This window comes from Ornithorhynchus anatinus, chromosome X1 (genome assembly GCF_004115215.2).
Source record: "Ornithorhynchus anatinus isolate Pmale09 chromosome X1, mOrnAna1.pri.v4, whole genome shotgun sequence".
Lineage (NCBI taxonomy): Eukaryota > Metazoa > Chordata > Mammalia > Monotremata > Ornithorhynchidae > Ornithorhynchus > Ornithorhynchus anatinus.
The window spans coordinates 84,527,883-84,546,788 of NC_041749.1; the positions used below are offsets into that span (position 1 = coordinate 84,527,883).

The window sequence follows — 18,906 nt, forward strand, 5'->3', positions numbered from 1 at the left end:
CGTCGTGAAGTTCATGTGCGATCTTGACCCACATAGACCAGCTGCAGGCAGAACCGGGACAAGAGCCCGGGTCTCCTGATTGCCAGGGAAATAGGGAGATGCTCCCTACCTCCAAACAGGATATGTTCCTCCGCTCCAGGTTTTGGGTTGTTTTTTTTCTGGTATTCGTTTAGCGTTTAGTATGTGCCAGGCACTGTACTAAGTGCTGGGGTAGATACAAGCTAATCAGGTTAGAGTCCGTTTTCCACATGAGGTTCACAGTCTTAATCCCCATTTTACAGATGAGGTAACTGAGGCACAGAGAATGCTACTAATAATAATTATGGTATTTGTTAAGCGCTTACTACGTGCCAAGCGCCGTTTTAAGCGCTGGGGTAGATACAGGGTAATCAGAATGTCCCACGTGGAGCTCACAAGCTTAATCCCCATTTTACAGATGAGGGAACCGAGGCCCTGAGAAGTTAAAGTGACTTGCCCAAAGTCACAGCAGACATATGGCAGAGGCGGGGTTGGAACCCACCTCCTCTGCCTCTCAAGCCCGTGCTCTCGCCGCTAGGCCATGCTGCCTCTCTCTCACCTCATCACCGTCCCCCGTTCACGCCTGTCCCGCCGTCGACCTCTGTCCCACGTCCTCCCGCTGTCCCGGAACGCCCTCCCTCCTCACCTCCGCCAAACTCTCTTCCCCTCTTCAAAGCCCTACTGAGAGCTCACCTCCTCCGAGAGGCCTTCCCAGACTGAGCTTCCCCTTTTCCCTCTGCTCCCTCTCTGCTCCCCCTCCGCCCTCTGCTCCCTCCCCTCAGCTTAAGCCCCCTTTTCCCTCTGGTCCTCATCCCCTCCCCTCAGCGCCGTGCTCATTTGTATATATTTTTATTACCCTATTTATTTTGTTAATGAGGTGTACATCCCCTTGATTCTATTTATCGGGATTAGGTTGTCTTGTTTTTGTCCGTCTGTCTCCCCCGATTGGACTGTGAGCCCGTCGGTGTGCAGAGATTGTCTCTCTCTCTCGCCGAAATGTCCACTGCATGCGCTTAGTCCAGTGCTCTGCACATAGTAAGCGCTCAATAAATGCTGTCGAATGAATGAATGAAAGTGACGTGACTTGCCCAAGGTCACAGCAGACGCGGCAGAGCCGGAACTAGAACCCAGGTCCTCCTGACTCCCGGGCCTGTGCTTCTGGTCCTGCACAAGCATCTTTGGGTTTGTGTACCTATCATCTATTGATATCACCCTCCCCTTTCCCTTTCCCTTTCCCTTATCCTTCCCCTCCTCCTTGGATTTTTTTCCCCCCTTCCTTCAACTGCGGACTACAGCTTTGGAAACCATGACCTCTTGTGGCCAGTCGAAAATGTTTCTCCTTGCCCAATTTCCATTTACAGGTTTCCCGTGCCAGCCAAATAATAACAATGTTGGTATCTGTTAAGCGCTTACTATGTGCAGAGCACCGTTCTAAGCGCTGGGGGAGATACAGGGGCATCGGGTGGTCCCACGTGAGGCTCCCGGTCTTCCCCCTCCTTTTTCCAGATGAGGTCACTGAGGCGCGGAGAAGTGAAGTGACTCGCCCACAGTCGCACCGCTGCCGAGTGGCAGGGCCGGGATTCGAACCCATGACCTCTGACTCCCAAGCTCTTGCCACCGAGCCACGCTGCTTCTCTAAACGTTAGGTTGCCGAAAGTACCCTTGGTCGGGAAGACCAAAGGCAAATGGAATAAAAGGGATTAGTAAGGATTTTCCCCCAGGTGACTTTCAAGGTGGTAGAATACAAGCAGGCATTCTAAGCCAGTTTCAGACGTCGGATCTGTGGATCAGTGGCAGTACACGGAGAATTTAATTTTACCTGTCTAAAGGTCGTGTTATCGGTAAACTTATGGAGACAGAGGATTTTTGTCACTGTTACTGGCAAACCTAACAGTGAACCATAAGCCATTAGAATTCAGTTCCCTGAGTATCCGTTAATCGATCGGCGGTATTTATTGAGTGCTGACGGTGTGCAGAACGCCGTACTAAGTGCTGAAAGTACAATATAATAGAGTTGCTAGATGCGATCCCTCTCCTTAAGGAATTACGGTGTACTGCCATTGACCTAACAGTAAAAATAATCATAGTAATCGTGACGTTTGCTAAGCGCTTCCTATGTGCCAATCACTATACTAAGCGCTGGGGCAGATAGGATATCATCAGGTCAGATGCAGTCTCTGTCCCAGACGGGGCTCACGGGAGGGAGAACTGGTATTTAGTCCCCCTTTTTTAGATGAGGAGATGGAGGCACGGAGAAGTTGAGAGACTTAACTTGATAGAGTGATGGAGAAGTCTGATGTGATGCCAGACTCAATCTCTGCTGGCTTCCAGTAACGGGGAGGTGGTGGCCCAGGAAAATCGCGGCCGTTCAGAACCGTTTACGCCCCCCTCCTACCTCACCTCCCTTCTCTCTTTCTACTGCCCACCCCGTACGCTCTGCTCCTCTGCCTCTCGCCTCCTCACCGTCCCCCCGTTCGCGTCTATCCCGCCGTCGACCTCTGGCCCGCGTCCTCCCGCTGTCCCGGAACGCCCTCCCTCCTCACCTCCGCCAAACTAACTCTCCTCCCGTCTTCGAAGCCCTGCTGAGAGCTCGCCTCCTCCAAGAGGCCTTCCCAGACTGAGCTACCCCCTTTTCCCTCTGCTCCCCCTCCGCCCTCTGCTCCTCCCCCTTCCCCCTTCACCTCCCCTCAGCTGAGCCCCCTTTCCCTCTGCTCCTCCCCCCCCCCCAGCACCGTGCTCATTTGTCTATATTATTTATTACCTTATTTATTTTGTTACTGGGGTGTACATCCCCTTGATTTTATTTATCGTGATAATGTTGTCATGTTTTTGTTTCGTTCTCTTTTGCTCTGCCATCTGTCTCCCCCGATTAGACTGTGAGCCCGTCACCGGGCAGGGATCGTCTCTATCTGTTGCCGAATTGTACGTTCCAAGCGCTTAGTACAGTGCTCTGCACTTAGTAAGCACTCAATAAATACTATTGAATGAATGAATGAATGAATGAATGGTAGCCAAAGAGGAATACTGAGCATTGAGCCTGGATTCTTAAAACCAGGTTTGGGAGAACCCTGACTAGCAAAGGAAACTTGTATATCACTTTAATTTCATATTGCACCCCCTTGCCATGAGAACCTATATGTCTCACACCCCCTCCCCGTGTTAAAAAACTGGATTTAGTTTTCTTTATCAGGCAGCCTCGGGGGAGAACCATAAGTTATCCAGGATTCAAATCCATTTTCTCTGGCTCCTTAAATTTAGGGCATGCGATGGAGGTGGGGCTTCCAGCTTAAAAGGCCTGTCTTGACGGCACTCGCTCCATCATTTGTGGTGAAGAGGGGAAACTCCTTTTTTGCTCTGAAAGAGAAGCAGCGTGGCCTAGTAGAAACAGCGTGGAGCTGAGAGTCTGAAGACCCGGGTTCTAATCCCTGCTTTGCCAATTGCTTGCTGGGTAACCTTGAGCTAGTCACTTAACTTCTCTGTGCCTGTTTCCTAAACTGTAAAATAGGAATTAAATACCTGTTCTCCCTCCTACTTAGATTGGGAGCCCCATGTGGGACAGGGCCTGTCCAACCTACTTACCCACCACAGCACTTAAAATAGCGTATGCCACGTAGTAAGTGCTTAACAAATACCATTAAAAAAGTGCAGATAAGCATTATTCAGAATGCAGAGCTCCCTCAATATTTTCCCACTTCACCCCATGTCCCCGTGTCCTTATAAGTGTATCTTGTTAGTTATTTTTGTGGCATTTTCCTTTTGCCCATCCTCTCATTGATTCAGTCGCATTTACTGAGCGCTTACTGTGTGCAGAGCACTGTATTAAGCCCTTGGGAGAGTAAACTCTAAAAATAAACAGACTCAAAAGCGGCAGTGGCATGGGTCAGATGACTTAAAAGGTGGAGCCAAGTGTTCGGAGAGTCAGGACTCTGGTTATGCCCCAAGCCCCTGAAAGGGCCAGTTTTCCTCTCTCTGTCTCTCTCCTTCAGCTCCCCTATCTGGTATTAACTTGCCTCCTATCGGATTCACAGAGATGCTGAGGTTGTGAATGTTTTGAACTCTGGGGGGGCGGGGGGGGGGGGAAATTTGCCTCATGACAGCAAAGTGTTCTGTGATGGGCAGCTGAAGGTCATGGTGTTGATTCTCTTTCCTGTGTCCCCTCACCCCACTGTTTGTGGTAAAACTGAACGTCTGAACAGAGACAGAGCGAGAAGGAGTGTGAGAGAAAGAGCGAGGGAAAGAAAAAGAGAGAGAGAGAGAGAGAGAGCCATTATGCTAACTTGCCAAATAACAGCGTTACAGGAAGTGGCTATAAATCAGTAGCTGTAAATATCAAGCTAATCTAGGGGAAGATCTTAAACTCAAGTTCCTCTTTAAAGAGGAGCCATATTTTGGTTCATTCCACAGAATAGAAATGAGCTACTTCTCCCTCTCTAGGGCCTTGACAACCCCAGCAAGGGGAAGTGGGGGTGAAGAGAAGGGTAAATTTGGTGAGTTTGCAGCTCCGAATCGTCAGACAGGGTCTTCCTCTGAGCGGCCCCCAGAAGACTTTGACCGAGGGCCGGGCACTGTGAATGAAACTGAACCGACCGGCTCCTGCGTGGACTTCCTCTTCTGTCGGACCTGTTGTTCTTTAGAAACGAAACACATGGGGGAAGGGAGCGTTTTCGAGTCTTTAAAATATCTTCTGTGGGCTACGGAGTGCGTTTGGTAAGCCAGAGGTGCTATGAAGAGCAGGTGATGTGGGAGGGAATTGGGAGGCTGGAAAACCATGCTGGGTTAGATGCACTGAGGGTTTGGAGGCGCCCTTGCATGTGAAAGACCCTCGAATTTCGGGGAGATTTAGTCTCTTGCTTGCTTGATACTGTTAATCCTTGACTGACTGATGACTCTCTCTTTTCTCCCTCTTTGCTCTCTCTATCCCCTGCAGAAAAGGAGACAAATCCAAGCAAGTGCTCAGCTTTGGCCTTCCGCTAGCCCAGATCCTCCTGTCTGGTGGCCCATGCGCTGCTCCCTCGGCCCCCAGCGTGTGACAGGCCCCCAACGCGATGTGTGTTTGTCAAACCATGGAAGTGGGGCAGTATGGCAAGAACGCAAGTCGAGCTGGAGACCGGGGAGTCCTCCTGGAGCCCTTCATCCACCAAGTGGGCGGCCACAGCAGCATGATGCGTTACGACGACCACACCGTATGCAAACCCCTCATATCCCGAGAGCAGCGCTTCTATGAGTCTCTCCCCCCGGAAATGAAGGAGTTCACGCCCGAGTACAAAGGTAAGCCCAATCCGGCCTCTCCAGCTGGGAGCACCTTGCTGATGCTTAACTTGATGGTAAGGGAAGCCATGTGTGGCCTAGTGAAAAGAGCCCGGGCCTGGGAGCGAGGGGACCTGGCTCCGAATCCCAGCTGTGCCTTTAAAAAACAAAACAAACAAAAAAATTATGATATTTGTTAAGTGCCTACTTTGCGCCAGTCACTGAACTAAGCACCGGGGTAGATACGAGATAATCGGGTTGGACACGGTCCCTGTCCCAGATGGGGCTCACGGTCTTAATCCCCATTTTACGGATGAGGAAATCGAGGCACAGAGGAAGTGAAATGACTTGCCTAAGGTCACACAGCAGACAAGTGGCAGAGCTGGGATTAGAACCCAGGCCCGTCTGACTTCCAGGCCCGTGTTCTTTGCACTAGGCCTTGCTGCTTCCTGGTGACTTTGGGCAAAAAACTTCACTTTTCTGGGCCTCCTTTTCCTCCTCTGTAGAATGGGGATTCCAAATCCTGTTCTCCCTCCTAGTGAGACTGCGAGCCCTGTGTGGGATGGGGACTGTGTCTGATCTGATGATCTTGTATCTATCCCAACACTTAGTGTAATGCTTAGCACTTAAACACCACTGTCAGCACTATTAGTAGTAGCCGCTCTTCACTGCAGTTTCCCAAACAGAAGCTTTTCCTTGGGGTCACCGGCCCAGTTCGGGATTAGACTTTATTTTTAATTCCCATTTAGTTCTGGCAGCAGGTAATGAGGGTTGTGATTGTAATTTCCATTCCCATAAACAACAGGAGTGGAGTATCATACCAGAACCTCTCAATCACTTTTTACTAATTTGGCCCTTTTAGGGTCTGAAAGAAACAGCCCTCGTAACAGATTAGTGGGGGGGGGGGGGGGTGGGTCGGGGTGAGAGGGTGAGCCCTGTGAACTGAGGGGAGCGATCCAGTCGAGGGAGAAGTGGTTGATGGACAGGGGTTTCTCCTAAGATCGCTCCCAAATAATAAAGATGGAGCAACAGATTAGTGGGAGAGTCAAGTGATGCAAACCTCTGTCTGGTTTGAAAGAAGTTATTCATAGGAGCAGATATGATTCAGCTGTACAAAGGGCAGCCCAGTGCATCTTAAGAGGAAGTAGTTAGGATTAGTCGGGGTAGGAATCACCCGAAACACCCAAATGAACTGAAAAGAGCCAGGGAAGCAGCAAAAGCCAGATGAGGTTTTGGGGTTCAGGAGCAACCCGAAATGTTTTCAGGGTAGCCCGATGGGCAAGGAATGTGTGCTCTTTGGTTCTCTTTGCTGGAGAGATAGCATCCTGGCATTAACATTAGCATTTTCCTGATATCCTGCCCAGTGCCAGTGAAAGCATCTGGCAGGGGTAGAGGAGCTTCGACCTCTCAAACCTCACCGCCCGCCCCCCGCCTTCTTTCCCTGCTCTTGAGGGTTCACCCTGGGATTTCCCCGTAATGATCCTTGAGCTATTCTGACTTTACAAAGAGGTCCCGATTTAGAAAACAGCTCGGAGGATGGAAGGACTGACTCCTGAAAGGAAATTTAAAGGCATTAAGTTGACCAGCTTCTTTTTTTCTTCTGAAGCTATTTTTTCCGCTAAGGTCTGGTAGGGGCAAAGAAGGAAGGAAAGGTATCTGTGGGAGAAAATTTAAAGGTGTGGGTGCCGAACAGTTTTTTGTGGAAGCCCAAAAATGTCACATCTGTCCAATAAGCCCAGGTGCTGGAGGCAGATTGAAATCAGCCGCTGTACTGATCTTCAGATGTCGTGCCAGTTAAAAACAGTGGTTCCCCCATCCGTACTGTGTCTTTTGAGCTTCGGGGATGCCTAGTATCTCCAGCTCGCAGAAAGCCTAAAACCTGCATTCTCCCCATGCCACCTAGTATACAGGAAGTGGGGGCAGCCTGAACCCGCCCAGCTTGGGTCCCCCCACAGCACTCTGAAATTCCAAGTTCCCTTGGAGACCTGCCTCGTGGGAGGCGGCGGGTAAATATGCTCCAGAGAAACCCCGGTGCTGACCCGGGAATCAACCAGGCCTGTCCTCCCCGCTTCTCCCAAACAGGTGACATGGGTAAGGAAGAGTGGGGAGAGGGTCCCCATTCTGCTGCAGTGGAACCGGGGGTAGGGAGTTTGGGATTCTCTACGTTTTGGTTCTCACATCTGGGATTTTGGTCGTCACTGCAAATAGAAACGACGGAGGCAGGCTCTCTCTCTGCCAAGTGAGTTACAAGGATGATTAACCTGAATATTCTTTCATTCGTTCATTCAGTAGGATTTATTGAGCGCTTGCTGTGTGCAGAGCACTGTACTAAGCGCTTGGGGTGTATAGTTGGGCAACAGATAGACAATCCCTGCCCATTGATGGGCTCACAGTCTAAACAGGGGAGACAGCAAAGCAAAACAGAACAAAACAAAACAAGCAGTCTGGTGCAGACATCATCAAGATAAATGGAATCATAGAGATATACACCTCATTAACAAAATAAATAGGGTAGTAAATAATATATACAGATATGCACAGTGCTGAGGAGAGGGGAAGGGGGAAGAGCAGAGGGCGGGAGAAGGGGGAATGGGGAGGGGAGGAGGAGTAGAGGGAAGGGGGGGGCTCAGTCTGGGAAGGCCTTCTGGAGGAGGTGAGCTCTGAATACTAAGTCTCCCACTCCTCTTCACCGACCCTCAGTTTTTTTAATGGCATTTGTTAAGCGCTTACCATGTGCCAGGCACTGTTCTAAGCGCTGAGGTAGGTACCAACTAATCAGGTTGGACACAGTCCGTGTCCCACATGGGGCTCACAGTCTCAATCCCCATTCTACAGATGAGGGAACTGAGGCACAGAGAAGTGAAGCGACTTGCCCAAGGTGACACAGCAGACAAGTGGCGGAGCCGGGATTAGAACCCAGGCCCTTGCGACTCCCAGCAGGTCACGCGGCTTCTCTATTCATCAGGTCCCATTTGCCTTGTTCTCTTCCTGAAGAAAAAAAGAGCAGGAACTTCTTGGCCAACCTTCAGTGGGCGACAGGGGAAGGGGGACCCGAAGAATGGTTTGCTTTCTTACCTCTTGGCTCCTTCTATAACCTTGGGTTTTCTTAGCCTCTTCTTTAAAGATCCAGAAAGGAACGGTGACCAGTCTGTAAAATAAAATGCCCGGCTTAAGCCAGCAGCGGCGATCAACACGAAGGTGCACCGGACTTCAAAAGGCTAGAAATTGTGCAGAAAAATGAAAGTGAAATTCAGCCTAGATAACGTTAATGATGGAAAGATGCTAAGGAGGGGGTAGCAGGAGGGGACATGGCAATGTGATATCAGAGAGAGGAAGCTAATCGGGAAGACTTGGGTTGAATCAGAACACATCGACTCCCTCCTGCCCTTGCACTTCCTCGGCCACAGTCCGGGAGGCAGGCGATGAGGAAACAGCACCCAGGGAGAAACGGATGGTTGAAGGAAGCCCCAGAACAGATCACATCTGCAGGGATCCCTGTCTGAAGGAGGAAGTCAGGGGTTTAGAGAAGAAAATGCATTAAGAACAAAGGAGAATGAAGCAGAGAGGGGAAGATCATAAATAAAGACAGATTGAGAATGGACAGAGTCTCCCAGTGGACCTCGGGAAGTGAAGCCGCCTTGCGATTGCATTGGTGTTGGTATTTGTTAAGCACTTACTCTGTGCAGAGCACTGTTCTAAGCGCTGGGGTAGATACAAGGTAATCATGTTGTCTCACGTGAGGCTCACAGTCTTAATCCCCATTTTACAGATGAGGTAACTGAGGCACAGAGAAGTGAAGTGACTTGCCCACAGTCACACAGCTGACAAGTGGCAGAGCCGGGATTCAAACCCATGACCTCCGACTCCCAAGCCCGGGCTCTTTCCACTGAGCCATGCTGCTTATTCTTCCCCCAGGATGCTCTAGGACCAGTCTGAACAGTCTTGGGGTGCGGAGGGCCGGGGAAGGAAATAGAGAGGAGAAGGTGACTTGGTCTGAGGGCCTTAGCTACCCCCTCGTAGCTGCAGGCTGCATGCATTTTATAATAATGATAATATCCGTTAAGTGCTTACTTTGTGCCAGGCACTGTACTAAGCGCTGGGGTGGATACAAGCAAATCAAGTTGAACACAGTCCCCGTCCCCTGTGGGGCTCACAGTCTCAATCCCCATTTTCCAGATGAGGTAACTGAAGCCCAGAGAAGTGAAGTGACTTGCCCAGGGTCACGCAGCAGACAAGTGGCAGAGCCGGCATTAGAACCCATGACCCTCTGACTCCCAGGCCCGTGCTCTATCCGCGAGGCCGTGCTGCTTCTCTTGTTTTGTGTTTCTGTACTCTCTGAAGTGCTTAGCACAGTGCTCTTCACACAGTAAGTGCTAAATAAATAGCGATTGATTGACTGATACAGTATAGATCATCAGTGGGATGAGTCGGCTTGGTTTCACATCTTGATTTTTTTGCTTTCCAGTGCTATGTCCCCTGACACCCATTTGGAGGTACCAGGGGGAATTCTCCCCATAGGTTATCTGATTTCCTCAGTGCCTTTGTTCTGCAACACTTTCTATTTAATTCTCAATTATGACTGTTGCTGTCTCTCGACGGCCCTCACAGGAAACACCCAGCAGTGGGTTTCAAATGAATTTCTCCAAGTAAGCAAACATTTCCCCACAGACTAAAATTCGGTTCCGTGGTAAAACGACAAAGACCGTGGGCAAGTCACTTGACATCTCTGGGCCTCCGTTTCCACCGCTGTAAAATGGGGGTGAAATACCTTCTCTTCCCCCCCCCGATAGACTCTGTGAAATAGGGACTGCATCTTGGCCTGATTAACTGGCATCTACCCCAGCGCTTAGTACAGTGCTTAACGAATCCTGAAGTTATTACTAGCTGATTACAGGTGAGCTTGGGCAGGTCGCTTGACCTCTCTGTGCCTCGGTTTCGTCTCCTGTCAAATGGGGGATGAGACGAATCCCTGTTCGCCGTCCCCCATACACCGTGAGCCCCAGGTGGGCCAGGAACCGTGGCTAATTATATCGTCTCTACCCCAGCGCTTAATGAATACCAGATGATGATTTATTATTATCAGCCTGAGTCCAGTTTGTTTGGATTAATCTGGGACTGGGGGTTCTTTTCCAACAGGTGTAGTGTCCGTCTGTTTTGAGGGGGACAGCGATGGCTACATCAACCTCGTGGCCTACCCTTATGTGGAGAGTGAAGTTGTAGAGCCGGAAGACGTGCCCGAGAGAGAGCAACCGCGGCGCAAGCACTCACGTAGAAGCTTTCACCGGTCAGGCAGCGGCAGTGAGCATAAGGAGGAAAGGGCAGGGCTGGCCCCGGAGAACACAGAGAGGTAACGGGACAGAGGGCAGGGGGAAATGGGGCTTAAGAAGGTCCGTCCTTGTTGGGCCGGGACTTGGAAGGCTTCGGGGCTTTCGACTTCCTGTCTTTCCCTGACCCAGCCTCCCTCCGAATCGGCCTCGTTTCCCCGGGCTCTCGGTTGCTCCTCCGCCTGTCACTTCACCGCGGTGACCTCGGCTTGGCCTGGGGATGTGCAGGAGATGAGTGAGAGAGGCTCTCGATGACGTTCTCTCGGGTTTTTGTTAGCTAGGGGCCAGAACCCCGGAACTGGCGCTGTCGCCATCGTGGTTGAGAAAGAGGGTGATGCCTAGAGGGAGCAACCCCTGCTATCTGGGGCTGAACCCCTCTGGGCCTGTTGCATCATCTGTAAAGTGGAGATGATGACAACTGCCCCTCCCTGCATCACAGGAATGTTGTGAGGCCAGTTGAGAGAATGGTTGGGAAAGCACTTTTGCTAAAAGGTGTGGCTATTTTTTATTGTTTTCTTACCCCGTCCTTAATCTCCCGCTGCCCCTTTTTCTTAATGGTATGTATTAAGTGCTTACTACGTGCCAGGCACTGTATTTCGTGCTGGGGTAGATGCAAGCTCATCGGGTTGGACACAGTCCATGTCCCTCATGGGGCTCGCGGTCTTAATCCCCATTTTACAGATGAGGTAACTGAGGCCCCGAGTTCGGTGGCACGACCGAGCGGACAAGTGGCGGAGCCGGGATTAGAACGAGGTCCTCTGACTCCCAGGCCCGGGCTCTTTCCCCGAGGCCACGCTGCTCCCTTGTCGGGTAGGAGAGCCGAGAGCAAGTGTTCCAGGGGACTGGGCCAGCCGCACGTGAAGGAGTGGGCAGGGGACGTGTCTCCCAACTGTGTTGAACTGGACTCCTGTCGGTTCCACCTTCACAACATCGCTAAAATCCATCCAGGCTACCCCATTAACACAATCACTACTCCTATCCCGCCTTAATTCCTCTATCAGCCTCCTTGCTGACCTCCCAGCGTCCTGTCTCTCCCCACTCCAGTCCATACCTCGCTCTGCTGCCCGGATCATTTTCCCACAAAAACGCTCAGGACGTGTCCCCCGCTCCTCAAGAAACTCCAGTGGTTGCCCACCCACCTCCGCATCGAACAGAAACTCCTCACCTTTGGCTTTAAAGCACTCGATCACCTTGCCCCTTCCTACCTCGCCTCGCTGCTCTCCTACTACAACCCACCCCGCACACTTGGTTCCTTTGATGCCAATCTTATCACTGTTCCTCGATCTCGTCTACCTCGCCGCCGACCCCCCGCCCGTGTCCTGCTTCTGGCCTGGAACGCCGTCCTTCCTCAGATCCAACAGACGGTTACTCTCCTCCCCCTCAAAGCCTAATGGAAGGCCCATCTCCTCCAAGAGGCCTTCCCTTACTAAGCCCTCCTTTCCTCTTCTCCTACTCCCTTTTGGTTCGCCTGGACTCGCTCCCTTTATTCATTCCCCCGCTCCCATCCCCACCACACTTATGTCCATAGCTGTAATTGATTTATTTATATTAATGTCTGTCTCCCCCTCTAGACTGTAAGCTCGTGGTAGGCAGGGAATGTGCCCGTTTATTATTATCTTGCACTCTCCCAAGCGTTCAGTACAGTGCCCTGCACCCAGTAAGCACTCAATAAATACGACCGAATGAAGGAAGGGTGATGATGGTATCGGTCAAGCGCTTCCTATGTGCCAAGCACCGTTCTAAGCGCTGGAAGACTCTCCCGAACGCTTAGACCAGTGCTCGCACGCAACAGTCGCTCAGTAAATACCACTGATTGATCGAGTCGGACCGTAATGCCCTTTGTGTTGCTGTGTTCCTCTCCAGCCCTCAGGAGGTGAAGAGCCCCCAGGTGGAGCTGCACATCCATTCAGATGTTCCTTTCCAGATGCTGGATGGGAATAGTGGCCTGAGCTCAGAGAAGATCACCTATAATCCCTGGAGTCTACGCTGTCACAAGCAACAGTTGAGCCGCATGCGCTCTGAATCCAAGGACCGGAAACTCTACAGTATCCTTCCCAGCGTGGAGTTTCGCTGGGGATGGGTGGGGCTGGTCTTTTGCCTGATTTGCCTGTTCTCCCCCCGTGGAACCTCCAGGTTATATTATGAATATAGAAATGTGAATATGTATATCTTTCATATTCAACACAGAGAACCTAAGAAATGCCAGTACAGAATCAGCCCAGTGTTCTATCTCTGACAGTAGCACCGAAATGCTTGGAAAAAGCCCAGGCCTGCGAGCCAGAGGACCTGGGTTCTAATCCTGGCTCTGCCGCTTTCCTGCTGGGTGACCTTGGGCAAGTCACTTAACTTCTTTGAGCCTCGGTTCCCTCATCTACAAAATGGGGACTCGATATCTGTCCTCCCTCCTACTTAGACTGTGAGCCCCACGGGGGACCTGATTATCTTGTATCTACCCCGGCAGTAGGTACAGTGCTTGGCACATACTAAGCACTTAACAAATACGATTAATAATAGTATTATTCGTAATAATAAGAAAAGTGTGAGGGTAGCTCTTCTTGACATCATTCCTCATGGTTAGGGATGGACCATCTATCATCCCTGAATTTCCCTTTAGCAGCAGCTCATCTGTGAATCTTCCCCCCACCCTCTCTCGAACCCGCTGATATTCTTTGCCTGCGCGGACCTCCGTGGTATTGAATTCTCTGGGTTTACCACCCTGCCGCCCTCTGTATAAAATATTTCTTTTTGTTTGTTCGGAGCCTTTCCTCTTCAAGTTTCAAAGCGTGCTCCCTCGCCTGGGGGAGCACTGCGGGTTTGCCCTGCCACGTCCTTCATGCTTTTGTGGACTTCAGCCATGAGTCCTCTTGGCCTGCTGCTTTCTACACCAAAGAGTCTTAGCCCTTTCAGCCTAGCCTTAGAAAGAAACTTCTCCATTCCCTGATCATCTTGGGCTGTTGGTTGTCCTTCTCTGAAATGCTACTGTTGGGAAATTCACCCCCAAGTGCAGATGTGGCTTGAAACGGGTCAGCTCAGTCCCAAGGTCTGCTTCCTTTCGCACTGACGGGCGGAGCCTGGCCCGGTCATCGTTCTTTGCCTCGTATTCTCGCGACCCCCTCGGGGCGCCCGTTCGCAAAGTGCCAGTCTCTCCTGGATCGCCACGTGCCTGGCTGTCTTCTGTCGGTCTAGAGTCGGGGCTCGCAACGTTCATCGGGGGCTGTGCCTTTCTGCTTTCTCTCTCTCCCTAATTTTGGATCGTCTCACTTCCGCTCCCTTGGCAGCAGCCTTTCGGGAATGCGGCTGTCATCCATTCGCCTCACCTGTCCCTTCCAGCGAAGGAGCGCTGAGGTGAGCATAGCTTCGATGCTAGCAGACTGACCTTGTTCTACAACACTGGTCCTATTTTGCCATTTGATGTTGAACGTGACACATCGGTGATGCTGAATACAACAGAGAAGCAGCATGGCCTAGTGGAAAGAGCCCAGGCCTAGAAGTCAAAGGACCTTGGTCCTAATCCCGGCTCCTCCACTTACCTGCTGGGCGACCTCGGGCAAGTCACTTCACTTCTCCGAACCTAAGTTCCTGCATCTGTAAAATGGGGATTCAATACCTGTCCTCCTTCCTAATTAAACCATGAGCCCCAGGGGGGAACCTGATGATCTTTCATTGCCCCAGCCCTTAGCACAGTGCTTGGCATAGAGTAAGCCCTGAACAGACACGATTATTATTGAATGAATGGCTCGAGAAGTCAGCGTGTCGACTGGGGGGTCCGGGTCTCACGACTGTGTGGAAGAAGGAACAGCCCTGCGGCAGCTGTTCGTACACCCCGTTCTCCTATAACGGAAGCGTAGCATTCCGGCAAAACTTTGAGAAGAGAAAAATTTACTCTGCGGCACGCACCCGTTCCGCTGTCCCATGCACAGGGAGTCTCTTCAATATCCCGGCACGCCGAGCCCCACCAGATTTGGATTACTGGAAGAACGTTTCTTGATTCCTTAATCCCGTTGCAGCCAAACACATATTGAAAATGCGTTTTGGCAGAGCACGGTGTACCTAAAGTTTGGTCTGAAGCTTGATTGCCACGTCATTACCACATCCTGTCAGGGTCTCCCAGGACGAAGGCTGATCTTGCCTTGGTTTTCTACTGGCTTTTTCTTTTCCTTTTCTACTTTAGGGCATTGCTGGTTAGTGTGCTGCCTAGATAACAGCCTTCTGGGTTAGCATTCGGTTCCAGTTCCAAATAAAGATGGTCTTTATTTGCTTGTCGGGTGTCCCTGGTGCAGAGTGGCACATCAGTGCTCAGGGTTCCTCAGTCTCACTGTCGGCCTAGAACCCCAGGCTGGCTTTACAAATCGCTTCACGGTCACCTGCATGTCTTCGTGCCTCTCAACCACCCGAAGCAACTCCCGCTTGACTGTCTCTAGACCTCTGATGAAGCTCAAAGCCTGTTGAGGTTGAAGAGTTTCTAAGAGTTTCTCATCCCGGCATCCGGGTCCCTCTCTGTATCCTCCAGCCTGGCCGCTTAGAAGAAGTTGAACAGGACCAGACCTATTACGCGGGACTCGCCATATCCCGTTGACTCCGGGAAATGATTCAACAGCGCGCCGTCAACCTTTGCCCGAGCCGTTGAGAAGCAATCTCAGGAGGCCGATGAACTCAGGGCAGTCAAATTGGAGTGGCCAGACCCCAAACCTACTAAGACGGTCAGATATCTCTGTAAAGTCCGTGAAAACAGTAGAGGGTCTTGTCCTTACACTTCTCCGGTATCCGAAGTGCTGTGGAGAACACTAGGCCACCTGCGATCGATTGACTCCAGGAGAGGCTGGTTGGTAATATTCTTCAGGAATGGAGAGCGGCGACTTGGCATGGCGTCCCCATAGTCTGTCAGCGTATGTGTTTCATCGGTGGATCTCTTGGTGGTGCGTAGAGGGCGGCTCACCCGCCATCAGGTCCAAGTGCTTGACCGTTCGTCATGGCTCAGCCTTTGCTGGAACAAGGATCGTGTGTGTCTTCCCCACGTAGGTAGAGTCTCTTCACTTCTACTCTCTTGGATCGTAGAAGATGCGCCCAGAGTCATGGTTGAGTATGGTTGCCTCCTCTCTCGGGATCCCTCCTTGATCAGGATGAAGATGAAGCCATCAGCAGTGCTGAGCTAGCGTGTTTATAGTTGACAGAGTTTTAGAGAGCAGTGGACTTGCCCTCCAGTATGTCAGCTGGGGCCCTCTCCCATGGCACTAACTGGGTTTTATCTTTCCCGTGTCCCCTCTCCCTCTCTCTGTCTTCTCTTCTCTTCTCCCTTCTCCATTATTCACCTCCTTTGCTGGTGGGGTCCGTCCTCTCCTCTGTTTTCGATTCGGTATTGACCTGCCGGTCCTTTCGGCCTAGCCCGGTTGGGGAGGGGCGGTTTGGCTCGGCTCCAGGAGGTCTGGATGGAGGATGAAGTCTCCTTGACCCGCTTCTCAGAGTTCCTCTTGCTGGAGAACGTGGTGCACCATTTCAAGTTTCCCTGTGTGCTGGACCTGAAGATGGGCACCAGACAGCATGGGGATGATGCCTCGGAAGAGAAAGCAGCCAGACAGATGAAAAAGTGTGAGCAGAGCACTTCTGCCACGCTGGGGGTCCGAGTCTGCGGAATGCAGGTATTATACTAGATCCTAGGAGCTATATACCGGAGAGGGCTAGGCCGAGCTCCCCCTTGGACTGAGGAACGGAACTTGCCTCTCCCTCCCCCGCAGTCTCTCAGTTTCTCCCTTGGGTCCCCCGACTCCTCCAGGAGCTCCAGGACTGTTCGCCCCATAGCAGGCTGTGGAGCTGACTGGGGAGGGAATTTCTCCCAGGGTCCCGAGTCGGGGAGGCTCTGTCAGGCTGGCCAGGGGAGCTGGGGCGGGGTACTCGGGAGGTGGTTTTCACCCTCGAGGTTGCCCCGTGAGGACCAACGGATCCCACGGGACAACCTCACGTGGGTAGGCGCGTTCCCCTGGCCGTGAGCCCAGACCTGTCTGTGACCCGACTTGGCTTCGGGGGCCGCGCCCCGGGGCTTCGCACAGGCCGAGTGAGGACGGCGTCCGGAGCCGGCCCGGGTGGACCTCTGGCCCCGGCATCTCTCTCAAACCAGCGGCATCGCAACTCCCACTGCTAGAAGATGCTTTGGCTAGGGCCCCTGAGGGTCAGCGGGTGCAAGGTGCGAGGGTGGCCGTTAGGAAAGGCACAGTCAGTGTATGTGTAGAGAGACAAACACCACCCTGAATTTCGGGTTCTGTGCGAGGCGGGCTTTCAGGGGTGCTGCCCCACTGCCAGGTAGACTAACTACCCCTGGCATCAGGGCTCTGCCTGGGGGCTTTCTTAGTCTAGTCGTAAGGAGAAAGCCCCTCCTCCATGTTCTTACTTCTCCAAAGGTGGGTAGGAGACACACCAGGTGATCACTGGGAGCCGCTCCCGGATACCCTCACAGATCGTCTTTAAAAAGGTCGAAGAGGCTGCCTCCCAGGAGCGGGCAGCTTGGCCAGGAGGTCAGGCTCCAGCCCTCTCATAGTCTTTTAAGGAGACCAGCCCTCCCCTCCCGCTCTGGTTTCTTTCTTGACACTTAACTGTGAGGACCTCAAGACTCAGGTAAGCAACCATTTCGACTTAGGCTGGAGGAGGGTATCGTGGCCCTCCCCCAACCCACCCATCAGCAAGACCACGGGGGTTTCCATTTCCCGTCTGCCTGCTGGGCTCCAGGACTGTTCGCCCCTTAGCAGGCTTTGGGACTGACTGGGGAGGGAATTTCTCCCAAGGTCCCTAGGCCTGGAAAGGGCACTCGTGTTTTTGTTACCGAGTCTGCCGTGGTTGGCCTCTATCCTTCCCTGCTTAGTGAGTGTTGGGGAGATCTACTCCACTCTTTTCTGGAGGGGCAAGAAAGAAAAAAAAGGGTTGGCTTGCTCTCCGCCACGCTGCACTCTGGAGTTAGTTAAGGGAGGGTCCCAGTCTTCCATGAGGCAGGACTCCCTCCCTGGGTCACGACCCCTTCTGGCTCTCTCTTTCACCACCAGAAGAATCGTGTCTCTCCCGGTGGTTGTGGCCCAGCCTGATTGGCCACCCCGCTGCAAGCGGGAGATGCCAGGGGTTGTCTGCGGCCCGGGACTCTCACGACTCGGGAGTTAAGGATTTGGCGGCCGCTACGTCCGTAGCCACGGCCATCGCTGTTGCCATTTGCCGTTACGTGGGGCTGAGATTAAGGAATCGGCCCAGCCTTCCCGATCCCGAGTAGGAGAGTTTAGATTGACTGGCGGGGACGTGCTCGGGAAAGGCGCCGATGAGATCCTCCACCCGGACAAGCAAGAAGAAAACACCTGAGGTTATTTCCGTCCTTCCTTTACTTTCTCCAAGAAGAGAGCGCACCACAGCCACGGCCAGCACACCCGGCCCACGCAGGAGAACTCTCGCTGGCTGCGGGGCCAGCAGGAATCTCCCAACAGCACCTTTAGCAACCACGCCTCCCGAGTCCATTAGTCGTTTTAGGCCACCTATGGCCAGCTCCTGGACCACCGGCACCATTTCCCCAGGTTACTGGCTGAAATTCACCCACTGTCCTTCCACCAGCTCCCTGCTTCCACCGAGAAACCCACGGGTGCTCTATCCCCGAACCCCCGTTTCTGTGCCCAAACAGGGCCAAGGAGGCAGGACCGCCTCCAGAAAGGGGCTCTAATTCCCATTTCTTCCAGGCTCCCCAAAAGTCAGGGGACCTGAGGCCCACCTCAGACCTCAGGGAGCAGAGCCTTCGGGCAGCAAAAGAAAACTTCCTAATGCTGGCTTGAGGAAAATAATTCCACTTACCACAACAGGAGACGGGCTTTGGCCCTAGAGCCAGAGGTCACTCACCTCAGCCTCCCCATTCAGCCTGAACCACCCGAAATTCCTCCAGGACTGGAATCAGCCGATCTCAATTTCAGTTTCCCTCTCTTTCGGTGAGGCTCCCAATGGTTCTCAAGTGCCCGGTGAGTCCATTGGTCTTCTTCACGTAGCCCTGTACCTGGACAACAGGCTCATCCCCAGATCTTGAAGTTCACTGGCGCCACCTTGGAAACCCGGGCAACGACCGCGTTCGAACAACAAGAGTCCAGGCCATCTTGACGAGTACACGGGGCAGCCGACTCAAGAGCCAAGTCCCAGCAAGGTGACTCATCCTCCTCCTGGGCCTCGTGGCAGCCACCACGACCGCCAGACTTCCTTTGTTTCGCCTTCAGACATGCCCCTCGCAGTTGGCCACAGTGGAGGTGGGCGTTGGCGTCTCTATCCGAGGGGGCCGTAGGGATCCGGGAAGTTCGGACGGCCATCTGGG

General features: G+C 52.5%; 1 protein-coding gene across 13 annotated transcripts in view; it reads left to right on the forward strand.

The window, feature by feature from the left end:
• Nucleotides 1–18,906, forward strand: part of IP6K1 (inositol hexakisphosphate kinase 1) — a 78,165-nt gene that overhangs the window by 56,255 nt on the left and 3,004 nt on the right. For 12 of the 13 annotated variants that reach the window (XM_029049851.2, XM_029049841.2, XM_029049839.2 and 9 more), the window contains 4 exons: nt 4,946–5,286; nt 10,402–10,612; nt 12,453–12,634; nt 16,050–16,225. In XM_029049851.2, the coding sequence (XP_028905684.1) occupies nt 5,064–5,286; nt 10,402–10,612; nt 12,453–12,634; nt 16,050–16,225 (792 nt within the window). In that variant the 5' untranslated portion in view covers nt 4,946–5,063. Of the gene's footprint in view, nt 1–4,452; nt 4,726–4,945; nt 5,287–10,401; nt 10,613–12,452; nt 12,635–16,049; nt 16,226–18,906 lie in introns of all 13 variants that reach the window. The other variant, XM_029049843.2, reaches the window with a different exon arrangement.